Source organism: Astatotilapia calliptera, chromosome 7, assembly GCF_900246225.1.
Source record: "Astatotilapia calliptera chromosome 7, fAstCal1.2, whole genome shotgun sequence".
NCBI lineage: Eukaryota > Metazoa > Chordata > Actinopteri > Cichliformes > Cichlidae > Astatotilapia > Astatotilapia calliptera.
In genome coordinates, this window is record NC_039308.1 from 15,939,400 (window position 1) to 15,955,035 (window position 15,636).

Below are 15,636 nucleotides of genomic sequence, written 5' to 3' on the forward strand. Positions count from 1 at the left end.
TCAGACATGATTCGAGCACTAAATTCTATCTACAGATGAACAGTTTGAAGACTGCGGGAGAGTGAAGATGTCACGTATCCTATCAGTTATAGCCAAACAAATTGCAATATTGGCTGGATGACAGAGACCAGGAAGAGGTGTGAAGTGGAATGGGTGTATGGGCACAGGCAGTCTTCCAAAACTTCATTTTGTAATTTATATTCAAAGTGGGTGGCACGGTGGTTAGCACTGTTGCCGCACAGCAAGAAGGTCCTGAGTTCATTTCCACCATCAGGCCGGGGTCCTTCTGTGTGGAGTTTGCATGTTCTCCCCATGTTTGCGTGGGTTCCCTCCGGGTACTCCAGCTTCCTCCCACCATCCAAAGACATGCAGCTTGTGGGGATAGGTTAATCGGATAATCCAAATTGCCACTAGGTGTGAATGTGTGAGTGAATGTGAGTGCGAATGGTTGTCTGTCTCTGTGTGTTGGCCCTGCGACAGACTGGCGACCTGTCCAGGGTGTACCCCGCCTCTCGCCCTATGACAGCTGGGATAGGCTCCAGCGCCCCCCCGCGACCCTGAAAAGGATAAGCGAATGGATGGATGGATATTCAAAGTGTTAATATTAATTTTTAATATGAATGAATATTAATATTTTGTTAAAAGATACAAAAGCCCTTTACTGACAAAGCACTGATTCCAAGGACCATATGACAACATACATACACACTGCAATATAAACAGGTCTGTGAGACCCAACATATAGTATGCTCACACTCACACACGTGTTTGAAGCTGAAAACTATGGAAAAATTCACAAGACCATAATGTAACACTAAGCTTTTCTTACTGTCTGTATTGTGATTAAAATGTCTCATTTAAATTTCAAACAACAAAAAAGAAAGAAAGAAAAAGCTACAGCTTCATTATGGGCTCTGTTGATGAAAGAGTGAAGTGGAAGAAACAAAACTGTTGGCTTTTGGCTGTTGTTGGTCATTTCTGTAGTACTTTCTTTGAAAAAGTCAAACAAATATAGCTATCCTAAACAACCAAAACAAGTGGAAATCCTATTTGCAGTGTACTCCCGAGCACAGCAGTGGAAAATATTTTTCAAGTTTCAAGCTCTCAGACCCAAAGCTCTTTCTGTGTCTGTGTTTACCATGCAAGAAAATCCATTCCTCTCCATTTGACATCAATCAAACCAAAGAGAGAGAAGGAAGAATCGAGCACTAAAAGCAGGGTAACGCCTAAGCTTTCGGCTCGCATAGATTTCATGCACATATGCAGACCTCATTATTAAATCTCGTTTAATATGAGCAGCCGCTATTGTGACAGCTAATGTGACAGAAAATCAGAAAAAAATCACAGCAGGTCATACAGATTAACAAAAATATTGAAGCTGTTGGTGAAACTAGAGGACGCTTGGTATATCAACTCAAAATGGAGCTAAATTTAACTATAGATAACATGCCCAGAATGTGCTGTGTAGGTACAGACAAGTGTGAAGTCACAGTTCTATTCTCATCATTCGGAAGTGTAAAGATTTGATGGTTGGACAGTTTACTGAAGGAAATGAAAGTGTGAGTTTGTATGTGCAGAGAGTTTCGTTAATGGCAAAGTTAGGTTTGAATGAAATACTTTTCCTATATTTTTTATGACGCTATGAGTGTGTGAGTTAATGCATCTCTGACCCACTGCAACCCTTTGCTGTTAACAGCTGCAGTTTTAATGTTTGAGTAGTTTCACTTACTAAGCTACTCTATAATTTATACTGTAGCCTCCCACAACTACATGTGGAGGCACATTATGTCTTGTAGCAATCAGATCACATTTACATGCAGAGAAATATAGAGATAAACATAAACTTACAGAGCGGTTTAATGCATTGATGCGTCTTATGGTAAATCTTTCTAATGTGTAGATCTTGCAGGCAGGTGATTCATATTGCAATTTGAGGGACGCACCAACTTTTTGAACACTGCAGCAATCACAGGTTGGATGTTGTGATGAAGATGGCGGCAATCAAAATCAAGCTGCTTCGCAGTTCCTGCCGCACAGAGCTGATGGTGTTTACATTGCAGCAGTCTGCTGTTTTGTTTTCTTGGTGTTGCTCTATTAGATTATAATATTCTGTGTGTATGTCAGTTGTAATCATTTGTGTTCTTGATTAGCATCTCCGTTTGGAAACTGAGACTACGCGCTGATTGAGTTGTCTTGTGCCAGCCTGCAGTTTCTCTTTACTGCATTAAGACCCTCAGCTGTTTTTGTTTTTGTAAACAAGTCCCGATGATGATAATGAGAGGATTTCTTTTTAGGGTTTTTCTTTCTTCTAAATGAGTCCAGTATGTTTGTGTCAGTATAAATATATATTAGAAGTTATACTCCTGCTCTATCTTTCCTCCTGTACCTACTGGAAGAAAAGATCAGATCCCTCAATAAGAGAATTTCTATGCACTATAAATTAATAAAGTCCATTTTCTGTGCAATAATGCACTCTTAAATTACATTAAAGTGAATTAACTTTATAATTCAGCTGTGTTCACACTAGAAGTGATTCGCTGTGACATCGTAATGAGAGACCAGACAAACGGAATGACATTTGTTGATTCAAGCTGCTATGGACAAAATAAACACTGGACAGGAAAAAGTTTCTTCATTTCCAGGCATGTGATTCAATAGACAACCAATGAGAGTGCAGGACACTGTTTACTGACATAAATACATTGGAGGCTTATCAAGGTAACCAAAGCCCGAAACATCCACAAGAAACCACTGCCATCACTTTGAAGCTGACAGCAGATTTTGTCCTTCATCACTTAGCTTGAAATCAAGTTAAGGAGTGGCCTCGATACAGCCACTGCAGACAGGAACAAGGGGCAGAAACAAATGTTGTTGGGGTTTTTTTAAACTATGGGTATATGAGTATTATAGCATATTATATGATGATACAGACAAAGAAATATGAACATATCCTGAACTCTATTCTCTGGATTCTCTGGCTGTTCAGTGTCTGCCTCTCCAGCATACTAAAAAGGCAGACTCTTAAAGTATACGTCACTCCATCCTAAAAAAGCAGCTTCGTGTCACTGCTCATGAGCTGCCTTTCCATCTTCTGGTATCATCAAAAAAAAACAACATTTTTCGATGACACTGACCCTCAGCTATATATTCACAGGCTGAAATCCTTAATCGGATCTTTTATCTAGCATTAGACTTCCTGCAGTTCTACCCGGATTCATTCTTGCCCTTCTCAGTAAAGCTGCAACTCTGGAGTCTGAATGACCGGAGACTGTAAAGGTGAACCCTGGCAGGGAAGCAGCGTTGTAATCAGTCACATTGTTGTACTAATTAGGCCTGTCAACCCGGGGTAGTAGGTGTAAGCAGCCTGGTCTCCACAATGAACCTCTTCAATACTGGGCTTAAGTTATTCACTCTATTTTTATTCACTTTCCCCATTTGGCCTGCCATCTTGTACCAAGTAATCCTCATCCCACTCCACACCTCCTGCACACTGTTTTGTTGTAGTTTGTCTTCAATTATGTCCCTTTGTATCAATCTTTTATTCTCCTTCTCAGCACTAACAGACCAGCTTAACTTCCTCCCTATTGTCAGCCCTCAAACCCCTTTTCTACCCTAAGACGGGATTTCATTTCCTTTGTTTCCCAGTGCTTGTTTAAAGTGAAGCAAAGAAAACAGCTAACCGTTTAATGAAATTGAAGGGTCCACATAAAAAAAAATACAATGTTATATAGCTGGGGGACTCTGCTTTGTCCTCTGATTGTACTCCACAGACCATGTTCTATTCTGTTAGCTCAAAACAGTCCTGCAGTGCCTCCACCGGGATCACACTCTTACAGTGTCAGTAGCAATATTAAGTTGTGTATTGGCACCCATTGAAAAAAAAACATCCAAATGAGGCAAGGTTTCATTTTGAAGAACCTGAAATAAGCTACAGTAGGTTACAACATTCTGAGTAAGCTGTACTTTGCTAGAAGGGAAGCTGCAGTGGTTCAAATTGGAGATGATTAGAGCATGAGCAAAGAGCTGTCCAGGTTCCTCAGAGAGGAAAAGGCTGATTTGATGGATGTTGTGCAGTGTTAACCTGGAGTATTAGGCTGTGGTTGCATTTGAGGCTGTGCGCAGACGTTGCTTGTGCTTGTCTAGAATCTCACTATGGATGTTGACAGTCTACGCAGGAGTCAGTACTTGTGCAGTGTTCTCTGTGATGGTGGAAAACTGAATCTGACAAAGGACAGAACAGTGTTGTTGGCATTGGTGTGGTGGGTAAAAGCAGAGATACCCATTACAGAGATACTGAAGTTTTAGGTAAGGGGGAAAGCAGAGAGAATTTATTTCTGCTAAGGCAACGGTAGCATAAAAGGAAAAACAGGTATCTGTATTAGTGTACTGTGTGTATAATCATGTCGCTTTGACTGCATATTTACATTCATGACATAGTTTCTGTTTTTGTGCTGCTGTTTGCTTCATCTAAAATCTGTATCCACTCTAATTTCTATGTTGTTAGGCTGGTAAGGATGGTAATTAGGTGTGTTTCACTTTTGAATACAAAATACAAAAGAAAGTGATTTATTTCCTTCAAAAATTTATTCAAAAACAACATCCAGTGTTAAAGCTTCCCATTCATATGCAAACTATGAAACCCACCTGCCACTGCCATTGACACAAACATCAATACAAGAGCAGTAAATTTAGATCAGAGTAATGACTATTATTATAAACTTACCATCTCCTATTACCAGTTTTATTTCACTTTTTATATAAATAAATACATTCATATAATTCACAAAGTAGGTCATTCATGTTTTCCTCCGGTCAGTTTGCATAACTACATTTAGCAGCATTATTTAGTGTCTGTGCTTTGTGTTTACTGTTATTTATCACTCGCTAAAATGCTAACATGTTAAGCTGCTGTGGTCAAACTGCTTAACATCTAAATAACAGTCTCGCCTCTAAGAGCACGGGAACTTATTGGCAATAGCATTGAGCTCAAAGCACTGCTTTAATTACAGCCTCACACAGCTGTTACAGCAGTAGCTTCTAAAGCTGCATCCACACTGGAAGTGATGTGGCCATCAGAGAGCATAATATACCAATAACATTTGGCGACTTCAAGCGACTGCAGGCAAAATAACTGCTGGCGACTTGAAGTGGGTAAGCGAGACAAATTTCAAATTCAGCTTGTAGGCAACCAACTGAAGCGACTACCAGTGTCAGTGCAGGAAACCGCTGATTGACATATCAGGGAACCGGAGACTGAAATGTCCACAAGCGACTAGTAGTCAGTTTCAAAATGGTGCACGCTGAGCAAATCGCTTCCAGTGTGGACACAGCTTTAATATGCTTATTGTCAGAGTGAGCTACACAGCACAGATGGATAAAAATCAGTTTATAGAATGTAACACCACAGTAAACAATAATATGTGTAAGATAATATTTTAAATAATGAAGGCCGCTTTTTTGCTACCTGTAAACTGCCACTATATTAACTTTTCTTAAAAATTGTGCTTTTAATTTGAAATGTATCCTGTAGTGAGCCCCTTCAACTCATCATAAAAGACTGAGATCTGCATGATGGCGCATTGGTGTGATAGTTAGCACCACATGGTCCAGGGTTTGAATCCACTAAAGCTTGCATTCATCTCCCCACATCTTCATCAGCTCTCTCTGGATATTTCTGCTTCCTCCCCGAAGGTTTTGCAGAGCTGATTAATTGGTGGCTCTAAATCGTCCATAGATGTGAATTGTGTGTTTATATGTGTTAGTCCTGTTACAGATTGGGAACCTGTCCATTGGTACACTGCCTCTCACTCCATGACAACTGGGAGCAGCTCTTCGACTCTGAACCTTCACCCTGAATGGGATAAGTGGAAGAAAATGGATTGGTGCATGAATACCAAGTCCAATTCTGCCCTCCCTTTAGCTCTCTATTTGGTTCACTTTAAATTCATAGGAGGGGGGGAAATCGTTTTTAGCTAAAACTGAAACACTCAGTACTTTTTGATCAAAAAGAATAATCAGAATTATTAAAGTTACAGTTTCTACTAATCGTGATGCTCCAGTTTTTATTCTTTCTTGACTTCTTTTTGACTCACAGTGCCTCTTACATGATAAACTTGCAAACAAGTTGACAGTGATCTACAATATTGGTACATCTAATATCTGTTTGCTTTAAAAGGGAGCTCTTATCTGTACTCTGGTTCTTGTGCGTAATCTTATTATGGAACAGTGGCTTAGGTTTACCCTTGTTTTTTAAGCTGAGAAGAGCATGTCTTCTTTGCCCGGTCCATCAAAAAAGGATTCAGCCCTTCGTCTGGCACACTGCTTATGACTCTCTGTCCAATTCTTCCCTGCCTGTCACTGGTGTCTGTGCACCAGTAATGACTCTTCTCTTACCACCAAAAGCCCTGGCTAAAGGGACTTGTTGATCCTCTCTCTGAAATGCAGTGGAGCTTGGGGAAAGAGCCAGTGATTAAATGTTCTTCTCCACAGTTCTCCACAGAACTTATTACTCTTGTCAGGTACATGCTTAGATGCACTTCGCTGTATCATTCCCTCTATTTCTCTTCGCACATACATACACAAATAGTTTAGCATTTAATTTTTTTATGTGCAACAATTAGATGCAATACAAGTATTAAAAATAATTGTGCTCAGAAAGTGGAAATATATGTGCTTCTAAGTGTTTTTGCCAAAGCTGGGCGAAAGCATAAATAAACATGAGCATAAACACACGCGCCAAATCTCTCCTGACTGACAGCATCTGCATTCAGAAATGATAAATATCTTAACCTGTTAAGTGGCTTTGTGTTCCCACTTGATAGCAGAGATCATTTCGGAATCAGTTGAAGAAGAAATATATGGAAGCTCAGGGATTCAAGTGGAGGGGATTGATGAGAGGAGGGGGGTGAATGGCTTACAGTATATGAGGTAGCTTTCACTCTTCTCTCTGATGTTCTCTCTGTTCACTTTTTGTTCCTTTGAAATCAGTAGGCGGAGAGGTTTTATTGACTTGCCTGTAGCGCTTTGTGCTTCACCATGTAAGCTTAATATTCATGTGATAAGATGCCAAGCCCTTGCAATTCATAACATAAAGTATCAGCTCTTCCCCATTTTAAATGCTAAAAGTAGTCTTTCAACAAACTACATAGATGAATGCTTGTGAAATGCTCTCTCTACCTCACAGCACCAACCGTATAGTTTGGAAAGGCATATGGGTCAGGACATTTTCAAAATAAAAGACCTTGTGTAAACTAAGTGCTGTGTTTCTGAAATGTTTCTGTTGTGCAGAAGGTGTAGAAGAAATATTAAAGAACAAATCTGCATCACAGACCCACACCGAGTATATACACGGTGTTAGCCTCCAGGCATTCTTTCTAATGGCAAAAAGGGGATCGCTGTTGTTAGAGTAGAGTGCCCTCAGTGGCCTAAATGCTCAAATCAGAACTGCAAGTCCACAAACCAATTTGCAACTAAATGATGGCTACATCCATTTTTTATAGTCTATAACATCACTCTCGCTTGCTTCCAAAATAAATAAATATTTTATTTTATTCCATTAGAAGCATATATTGTAAATATCTTTGAGTGTTTGCCGAACATAGCTTGGTCTGAAACCATCATTTACTCCAAGTAACTTGGGTTTAATATGCCAGTTTTTGGGTCATGTATTTGTATTCCTAGTAATTAAAATGAACCTCATAGTTAGTTACTTTAATTAGACAACGACAGATTGGCACAATGGATAGCTCATAACATGTTCCCACATGTATGCCTGTATCTTTTGGTATCTACATTGCAGTCATGTACTTCATCATTCCTCTGTTTTTTATACACTGCTTGTGTCTTGCTATCTTGCTCACCTTGTATCTCTATCTGTCCTCTCTAAGGGTACTTGTGTGTGCTCGTTTGTGTTTGTGTGTGCCCACTATTCTTTTGGGCTTTTCTCTCCTGATGATCTCCTCTCATCCTCCGTGGAGCAGCCTTAATTACAGTGTGGCTCTTCGCGCTCTGCTTGGTGCTGATTAAAAAGGACACTGACGCTCCATGGGGAAAGCATGACTGGGAGTTTGTTCACTTTCATGCACACTCTGCTTATCGCTGTCTGACCAGCTCCATTACCATGGCTTTGAGGCCCAGTTTGTAATTGCCTCTCTTTATTACTGTGCCTATATGTCAGGCCAGGGAACAAGGACCCGCCGCATCCGGCGAGAGTGTGTGGCAAGCCAGGAATGCACGCACGCACACACATACATACACATAAACATGCACAGTGTGAATCTGAATGCTACAACCCAGGCCAGGCAGAAAACAAAGCATTTTCAAAGTGAGCTAGTGTCATGCTGAGAACAATTGACCTAATAAAATAGAGGCCCTCAAACACTTGCACATAAAAAGCCTGACTTAGCCTGATATGGTTAACAAACCAAGGGTTTCGCAATTCATTCTTTTAAGGTTCTTGTCTGTGATGACAAGGTTTTGATTTCATAATGTATTACCAATTTCAAAAAAAAAGACAGAAAGGGGCACAACCATCGTGTTTATTCTTTTTTTAAACAAGCGTGAACAATGACACTAGCTTTGAAAAGGCATGGCGCTGTTTTTAACATTGAACACATACTGTAAAAGATAAAAGGCATCCACTAGTTTGTTCACTCCAATTATGAAGCCCGTATTTTAGCTTTATTGCAATTGCTTTTTCATTTATTTAATTATTTATTGAGTGTTGTGCAAAGGTCTTGAATCAGTCCCCATTTCTTTACATTTAGCTAACAAGGGAAACAATTTTCAACTAATTAATGACCTGGCAAAAAACCTGAGAGATGCACCTGGTCCTTCAGATGATTCATCTACTGTTTGTGAAGCTTCATCCCAAATGCTCTCAGTGGAAGAGTCGCTAGAAAGACATCATAAGACCTTAGGGCTATTATTATCATCATTATTATTGAATTTTGATTATTATTTTTAGTTTCCCAAAACACCAAAAGCCACAAAATGCTCAGAATTACAATTAGATAAACAAACATAAAATAAAAAATATTAAATTCAGTGTGTCGGCTTTTATTTTAAATATGTTTCAGTATTCCAAATATTAACTTACAAGCTTATTAGAATTGTACAAACAATGTTTTTGCTTTAAACACAGTATTTCCATGTATGTTTCCACATTTTTTTTTTTTTTAATGAACTATTTATTTGTCTGTTTAATTTTTGGAGCTGGAAATGATCATATTAGGACATGGTTAAAGCTAAGTTTTCACTTAATGCTAGCAAGCTTGTCTGGCCACAGACTGCATATTTCTACATTTATCCATTTGAGGAACTACACTTCTTGGCACTTCAATGTGTGCTATATTTTTTAGTCCTAGGTTGGTACACAAATTAAAGCTGAGGCTAATACAAAGGTGATATTTTCAGAATAAGTTAAAGTGTTGGACAAGTTAAACTTTTTGGGGTTGGTGATGGTGCTGGATGAATTAAGCAATCCCCGTATTCTAAAACAGGTATCTAATGGTTTTTTGGACATTCAAATTAAATTTTAAAGCAATAGCCAGCAAATACTAGGTGTAATTCTTACTATTTCATCCTTGGTATTATCTGTACTATAAAAATGTTTAGTGGATTAAATTCCATGTATTGGGACGGCGTTTGTAACCGCAGACTCGATAGCTTGACTAATGGAGCATATTTTTATTAATGGGAAACACGATTTGGTAATGATGCAGTGCTGAGTCCCATATATTAGACAACGTTACCTGTAAGTCATTCCTTAATGGAGAGTATATGAATATATCACTTAATGGAAACATTATGGGTTTGCGGAGTCAGACGTGGATCAAGTAGACACAGTGTGTAAACTTTGTTACAGTTTTACTTACATCTTATGCCATCAGCTTGTCCTAGGTCACGGTTTCCTTCCACATATAGCTTTGCAAAAATTGCATAAAAAGCGCTTGCAGGAACAAAAACATAATATTCCAGAAACACGCTTTGCCGATCCGATCAGCTGTTCATAACACTTCCCACATTGAAAAAGACTCAACGCGAACTATCGCATGTCCGCCATTTCCTGTCTGAAACCAGAAGTGATGTCATTTCGCGGAAAATGTAGTTTTTTACTTGTAGGCCTTAAAAACCTATACTGGTGTTTTTATAAGTCATGTTTGACTTTTCTGAATAGTTGCTGGGATGCTTAGAACTCATATTGCACTGCTGGAAATAGTTTATTTTGATGCACATGCTGTTTTCTTTGCAAATTTGCATCATAGGATTGTTTTTTTGTTTTTCCTGCAGTATATAAAAATTGCTGTATCTCCAAAATAAAACTATGAAGACACTCAAAATAAATTTCCTGTGGTGGGAAACTATTTTTTGCAACTTTTTTGTATTTAAAGTTTTGAGGGATAAGCCTCTTAAATTTCTCCAAGTAGAAATATATGTAAACAAAACAAAAACGATTTTCAATTTTTTTGTAGTTTATTGCACTTTTTTGCAATTAATGTAATTACTATGGGCTTAATGCATACATATTATTAAAATATGGGCTATAACAGTTGTATTGATGTATAGCAACTTGAAATGCTCCCAAAAATGGCACTACAGCATGTAAAAAAATAAATAATATAAGCTCTGGCGGACTTGGTTCTATGGTAAGTCTTAAAGGGTTAAATAAATATCGTCAAATAATCGAGATCTCAATTTCAGTGAAAATAATCGTGATTATCATTTTTGCCATAATCGAGCAGCCCTATCTCTGTGTATATATGTCTGGGTGAGCCAGTATGATTGAATGAATGAACATTGTCAGCAAATCTTAACATTTATATGTTTTTAGAAATCATTTATTATAAATCCCAATTCTTTGGATTTTCATATATAATAGGTTAATATTATCTTCCCCCTAAAAATGCCATGCAATGTTCTCCATTTGCATGTGTTTCATGTGTCCAACAGTCTTTAAAATTTGTTCGACAGGTCACTACATTCGAAATTTAAATTTTGATAAAGCCCTGCAGGCCTTTTAGCAAATATTAAATAAATGACACGTTTGCTGTTTTCCTTTTTGACAGGCTTGATGAAAACGAGAAGAGATTTAAACCTGCTCTTTCTGCCTTTGACTTCCAACTCCTCCTTTACAACCTGACGGCTCTCAAGATCAGCAATGCTGGGGGACACAACTGTAAGTGTTGGTTTGTGTTTATGAACTTGTCCCAACAAGCATATCCAATTCATTTTTACATGACTTACACTGGAGCCTTAAATGGGTGGTATGTGCTGTAGGAGCAAATAAAATCTATCAAATCTATTTTTCTGAAAGCACTATTTACAAATAATGCCAACATTTAGAGGCCTACAAAATTACTAAAATCATTGTTTTTTATGACCGTTTTCTTTAACCAGACAGGAACACATTATTCAAGCTGCAGCAGAACTTGCTAGTAAATCGGTGTTGGTGTTTGTGCTCGAGGAATCGTTCAACTGTCCCCTATCTGGCTATGCAACAGAACGGGACATTTATTCCCAGATGTTTGCGATGAGTTCTTGAAATTTGATAGTTTGTATTGTAATGAACCAGCGGGATCTGAGAGGCATTACGGTGGATTAAAGCGTGGAGGAGACAGAACAGCTGGACAAAATCACCAGCTTCCTCACACTTACTTACACCATTTTAATTAGCTGCTTGGTGCAGGCGTCACCACACAGACTCTTATGTAGTTCCACATGCATGGCGTTTAGGCACAAAAATAAAAAAAACCCACACACACAGGCACACTCATGCATATTCCATCAAACTGTTTTCTGTACCCACCCACCTACCTACCCACATGAACGTGGTATCAAAGTCAAGCACACAGTTTACACTGCATCTTTTGCACATTATGGGGGAGAAACTGTTAATGACTTGTGTTAGGTCTCAAACTCATTCTCAAACAGTGTTAGAAGTGCTTTATCGCTGCAGGCGGTGCAACAAACTTTAATATCCAAACCCCATAAAGCTGTCCTCTCATCATTCTCATCTCTGCCTCTCACATTTTCCTTCATTCTTTAAAATTCTCCCTGCACCACAGAGAGTGTCTTATTAACAGAACTGTATTACTTAAGTGACAGTATTGTCTTTAGGTTACTAAGGCAAGGCTGTGATGACAGTCGCAGTAAAGAGCTTTTATTTTCCCCACCACAAAAAAAAATTAGGTTTGAAAAGCAAGTGTGGCCGTATTGAAAGTTTATGGGAAATCAATGGCTTAATGGTTAAATGTACAGGCGCCTAAGGAGACCTAAATTGTCAGAGTCTGCCAGGCTGCTGTAAAGTCATTTGTTGCAAGTAAAATCTCAACTGCTCTGACAAGGTTTCCTGCAGAAAAAGGATTGATGGAGAGAACTTGCGCAGCACGACTTAAAATGGAAGGCTTTTAATTAACCAAAATATAGGCTTCAGTATCTGAAAACTGTTTTAATTGCACATTTCCACCCGTTGAACGAGCTAATAGAATTCAGGAGCTACTGGAGAGTAAAGGGTAGAGGCTAAGGCAAGTCGCGGAAAGGGAAGAGGACTGGCTTGCCTACTGATTATCCCTCAGAGGTGTAAATGAACCGTCTTTCATCACCGCTCAAGGAATCTCTGAATCATGGCTTGTTAGATGTCAAGGTCCATCCTCTCCTCTGGTTCTTCCACTGTCTCGCCCCTCGCCGTTTCTGCCACTCAGGTCATTATGCAGTCGCTCATCCACACTTGGTTTATTCCTTATCTGACAACTGCTACATAGTCATACGTGCATAGAATCTGTCCGTCTATCGTCTGTCTGGCTATTGAAAACGGACACGGTAATGTACACCAAAAGTAATTTTGTGTTCTGCGGCTGTGGCTCAGGCAGTAAAGGGTGAGAGGGATACAGTTCAGCATGGCCTGCCCCCATCACTATTCATGAGAGGAGAGCGGGATCTTGAAAACCCCACAGGAACTGCACGTTTGACATACCTCCACAGAGTCTCCTGTCTGTTTTTTTTTTCTTGTCTTGCTCTGCTGCAGTGATTTATTCATTTGCTATATCAAAGAGTCCCTGGATCACAAGTGTACGTGTGTGGGCACGTGCAGGCACATGTGTGTAAGCAAGCATTAAGTGCGGCATTTATGACCGTGTGGGTGGATGAATCGGTTATTGTGTTAGTGTGTATGTGTGGGTGCATGTGTGTATCTGGCTGTAAAATGTAAACACAGGCCAAAACCTATAATGAGACAGGGAGAGAGGGACGGCACTGCAACAAATGCTAATAACCTACTGCTTAACAAGATGCAGAGACCTCCCACTATCACCACCACCACACACACACACACACTTGCACCTGTCGCTTATTCCAGAGAAAGATTTGTATTAACATCTTTGACATTCCTCCTTTTCCTTCCTTGCCAGACACATCACAGCTCGCAGGAGTAACCATGACCTCAGCAGTCGTCTCAGCTGACCCAGCCTTTCCTCCTGCTCTGTGGGTGGAATCCTGTTCCTGTCCCCCGGGCTTTGCGGGCCAGTTTTGTGAACAGTGTGCCCCCGGATTTACCCGGGAAGAGCCTGCTAGAGGGCCTCTCTCGACATGCGTTCCATGCAACTGCCACCAGCATGGAACGTGCCATCCAGAGACAGGTAATAAGTGAAACATTGACATTGCGTTGTACACAGCTGTGTTCATGTGATAAATTAGAAAAATGTCAGGAATTCATAATGAATTTGGTGCCACTTCACTGACAGCCAGTCAGCAGTATTTCTGTTTCAGCGACTCCAGCTGAAGTAGGGAAAAAAAAGCATGAAAATGTTGAATTCATAAATCAAGTGCATTTCATTTTTAAAGGTGCACTTCACTAGTTTCACAGTCAACGTACTACTTATAGGGAGGGTGCCACAGTCTGTCAAAACAGCTTTTTTTAATCTCTCTGTGTCTTTGGGGGGCCTTGGTTGTATACGAGAAAACATCTTGAGTGTTGGTCAGAAGTGTAAACTAAAGTTTGGAGAGTATAAATATAAAAAAGAAAACACATATGGCAAACTTCACATGGAATTCAGAAGTCAAGAGTGGTCTAAATAATAAAGAATAATCCTTTTTAATAGAGGTGGATTTTTGTAAATAGCCTATAGCTCGCTATCTATTCGTCCATCTGTCCATTGTCACAGGGTCCATTTACTGGAGGTCTGTGGTGAATCTATGTAGAGCCAATGCGGGCTATGCCGATGGCAGCAGGCAGGGAGGTAATGGTGTCCGGTTTAGAAGTGCAAAAGAGTCCACGCACATCCTCCTCATCCTAGGGGGCAGGTGTAGAGCTGAAAAATGCAATAAAGAAGAAGAAGTAATGATTCGCATAATGCAGTTTTGCAGATTCCTTATTTATTGCATCTGGTAATGTTTGTGAATCCAATATCTCAAGAATGAAGAGACATAGGAATTTGAAATTGATACCACAAGTGTCTCTACTAAAAATCCTGGGCGAGGTCAAATCTCAGTGACCTCGATCTCAAGGTTCAGGTCAAAGGCCAGGCTTTCTGAAAATCTTGTGAATGCAATAAGTTGAGAACAAGGCAACGTAGGATTTTGAAATTGATATCATAGGTGCATCTACTAGGAGGCTCGGGATTCTAGTATTCAGCAAGTATTTTTGCAATTGATTTCACCCAGCCAGCAACCCTTCCACATTTTTTCCAAATCATCAGCAGTAGCAAGGGGGTCACCGACTGGTCTCTAAGCCTGTGAGATTGGGGCCTTATCCAGCTTAGAGTTACCAGGGGGGTCTGGATTCTTTCCCAGCATACAGTGGAGAAATGTTGAGTACACCATGCTAGTCCATCACAGGGATAATGGAGAAACACACATCCACACCTACAGCCAATTGTGAATCACTAATTAACCAAAAATACTGTATTTGGGCTGTGGGAGGAAACAAGATGAGCCTGGAAAATCCTAGAAGTGTGTTTCTCATCTCCTTTTGTCCTAATTCTTGTCCTCCTTTTTTTTGTCCTCTTGCTGAATGCCCACTGTACCAGAATATTATTATGATAACTGACTGCTAATTGAATACTGTTTAGATGCTGATTTCAGGAGCACAACGTTTTACATTGTCAGGCAAAAGAGCACTCACATTTGCATGTAAATTTGCAGGGATAGTAATGTAATTGAGAATGGAAAACAATAACACTGCACTGGATAGAAAAGAAAAAAATACATGTAAACTACTGATGCTAAATGCTTTCTATTGCAGTGTAACAGGAGACAAAACAGTAAACAAATCAAAATACATCTTCCTATTTTGTGTTGTCTCCCCCTTCATATACTGTAATATCACACATTATTACTCCTGTTTCTTCTCCAAGGGCACGCTTTAGCTTCAATGTTTTTCTCTGAGCAGAATCAGAAATGATTGTAACTCTGTGTCTCTCAAGTGTCATAAAATTGTAAAAAAAATACTCATGACTTAAACCTGTAAAGTCTCCTAGTAACCAAAGTAACCGCAAGGTGTTTTTTGGTGCACCACCGTATATCTCTTTGTGTCCAATTTAAGCTAGCGATAGCAAGCAAGCTACCAGAACCGTTAATTACTTAGTCCGGGACTACACATCTTGCCAGCAATTTGCCAGGAAACGCAGAAACTTCCAGCAA

At 39.5% G+C, this 15,636-nt stretch overlaps 1 protein-coding gene across 1 annotated transcript in view; it reads left to right on the plus strand.

Moving 5' to 3' along the window:
* Nucleotides 1–15,636, plus strand: part of lamc3 (laminin, gamma 3) — a 155,536-nt gene that overhangs the window by 98,633 nt on the left and 41,267 nt on the right. Inside the window, exons 11-12 of the mRNA XM_026173353.1 lie at nucleotides 11,067–11,176; nucleotides 13,407–13,634. Of these exons, the coding sequence (XP_026029138.1) occupies nucleotides 11,067–11,176; nucleotides 13,407–13,634 (338 nt within the window). The remainder of the gene's footprint in view (nucleotides 1–11,066; nucleotides 11,177–13,406; nucleotides 13,635–15,636) is intronic.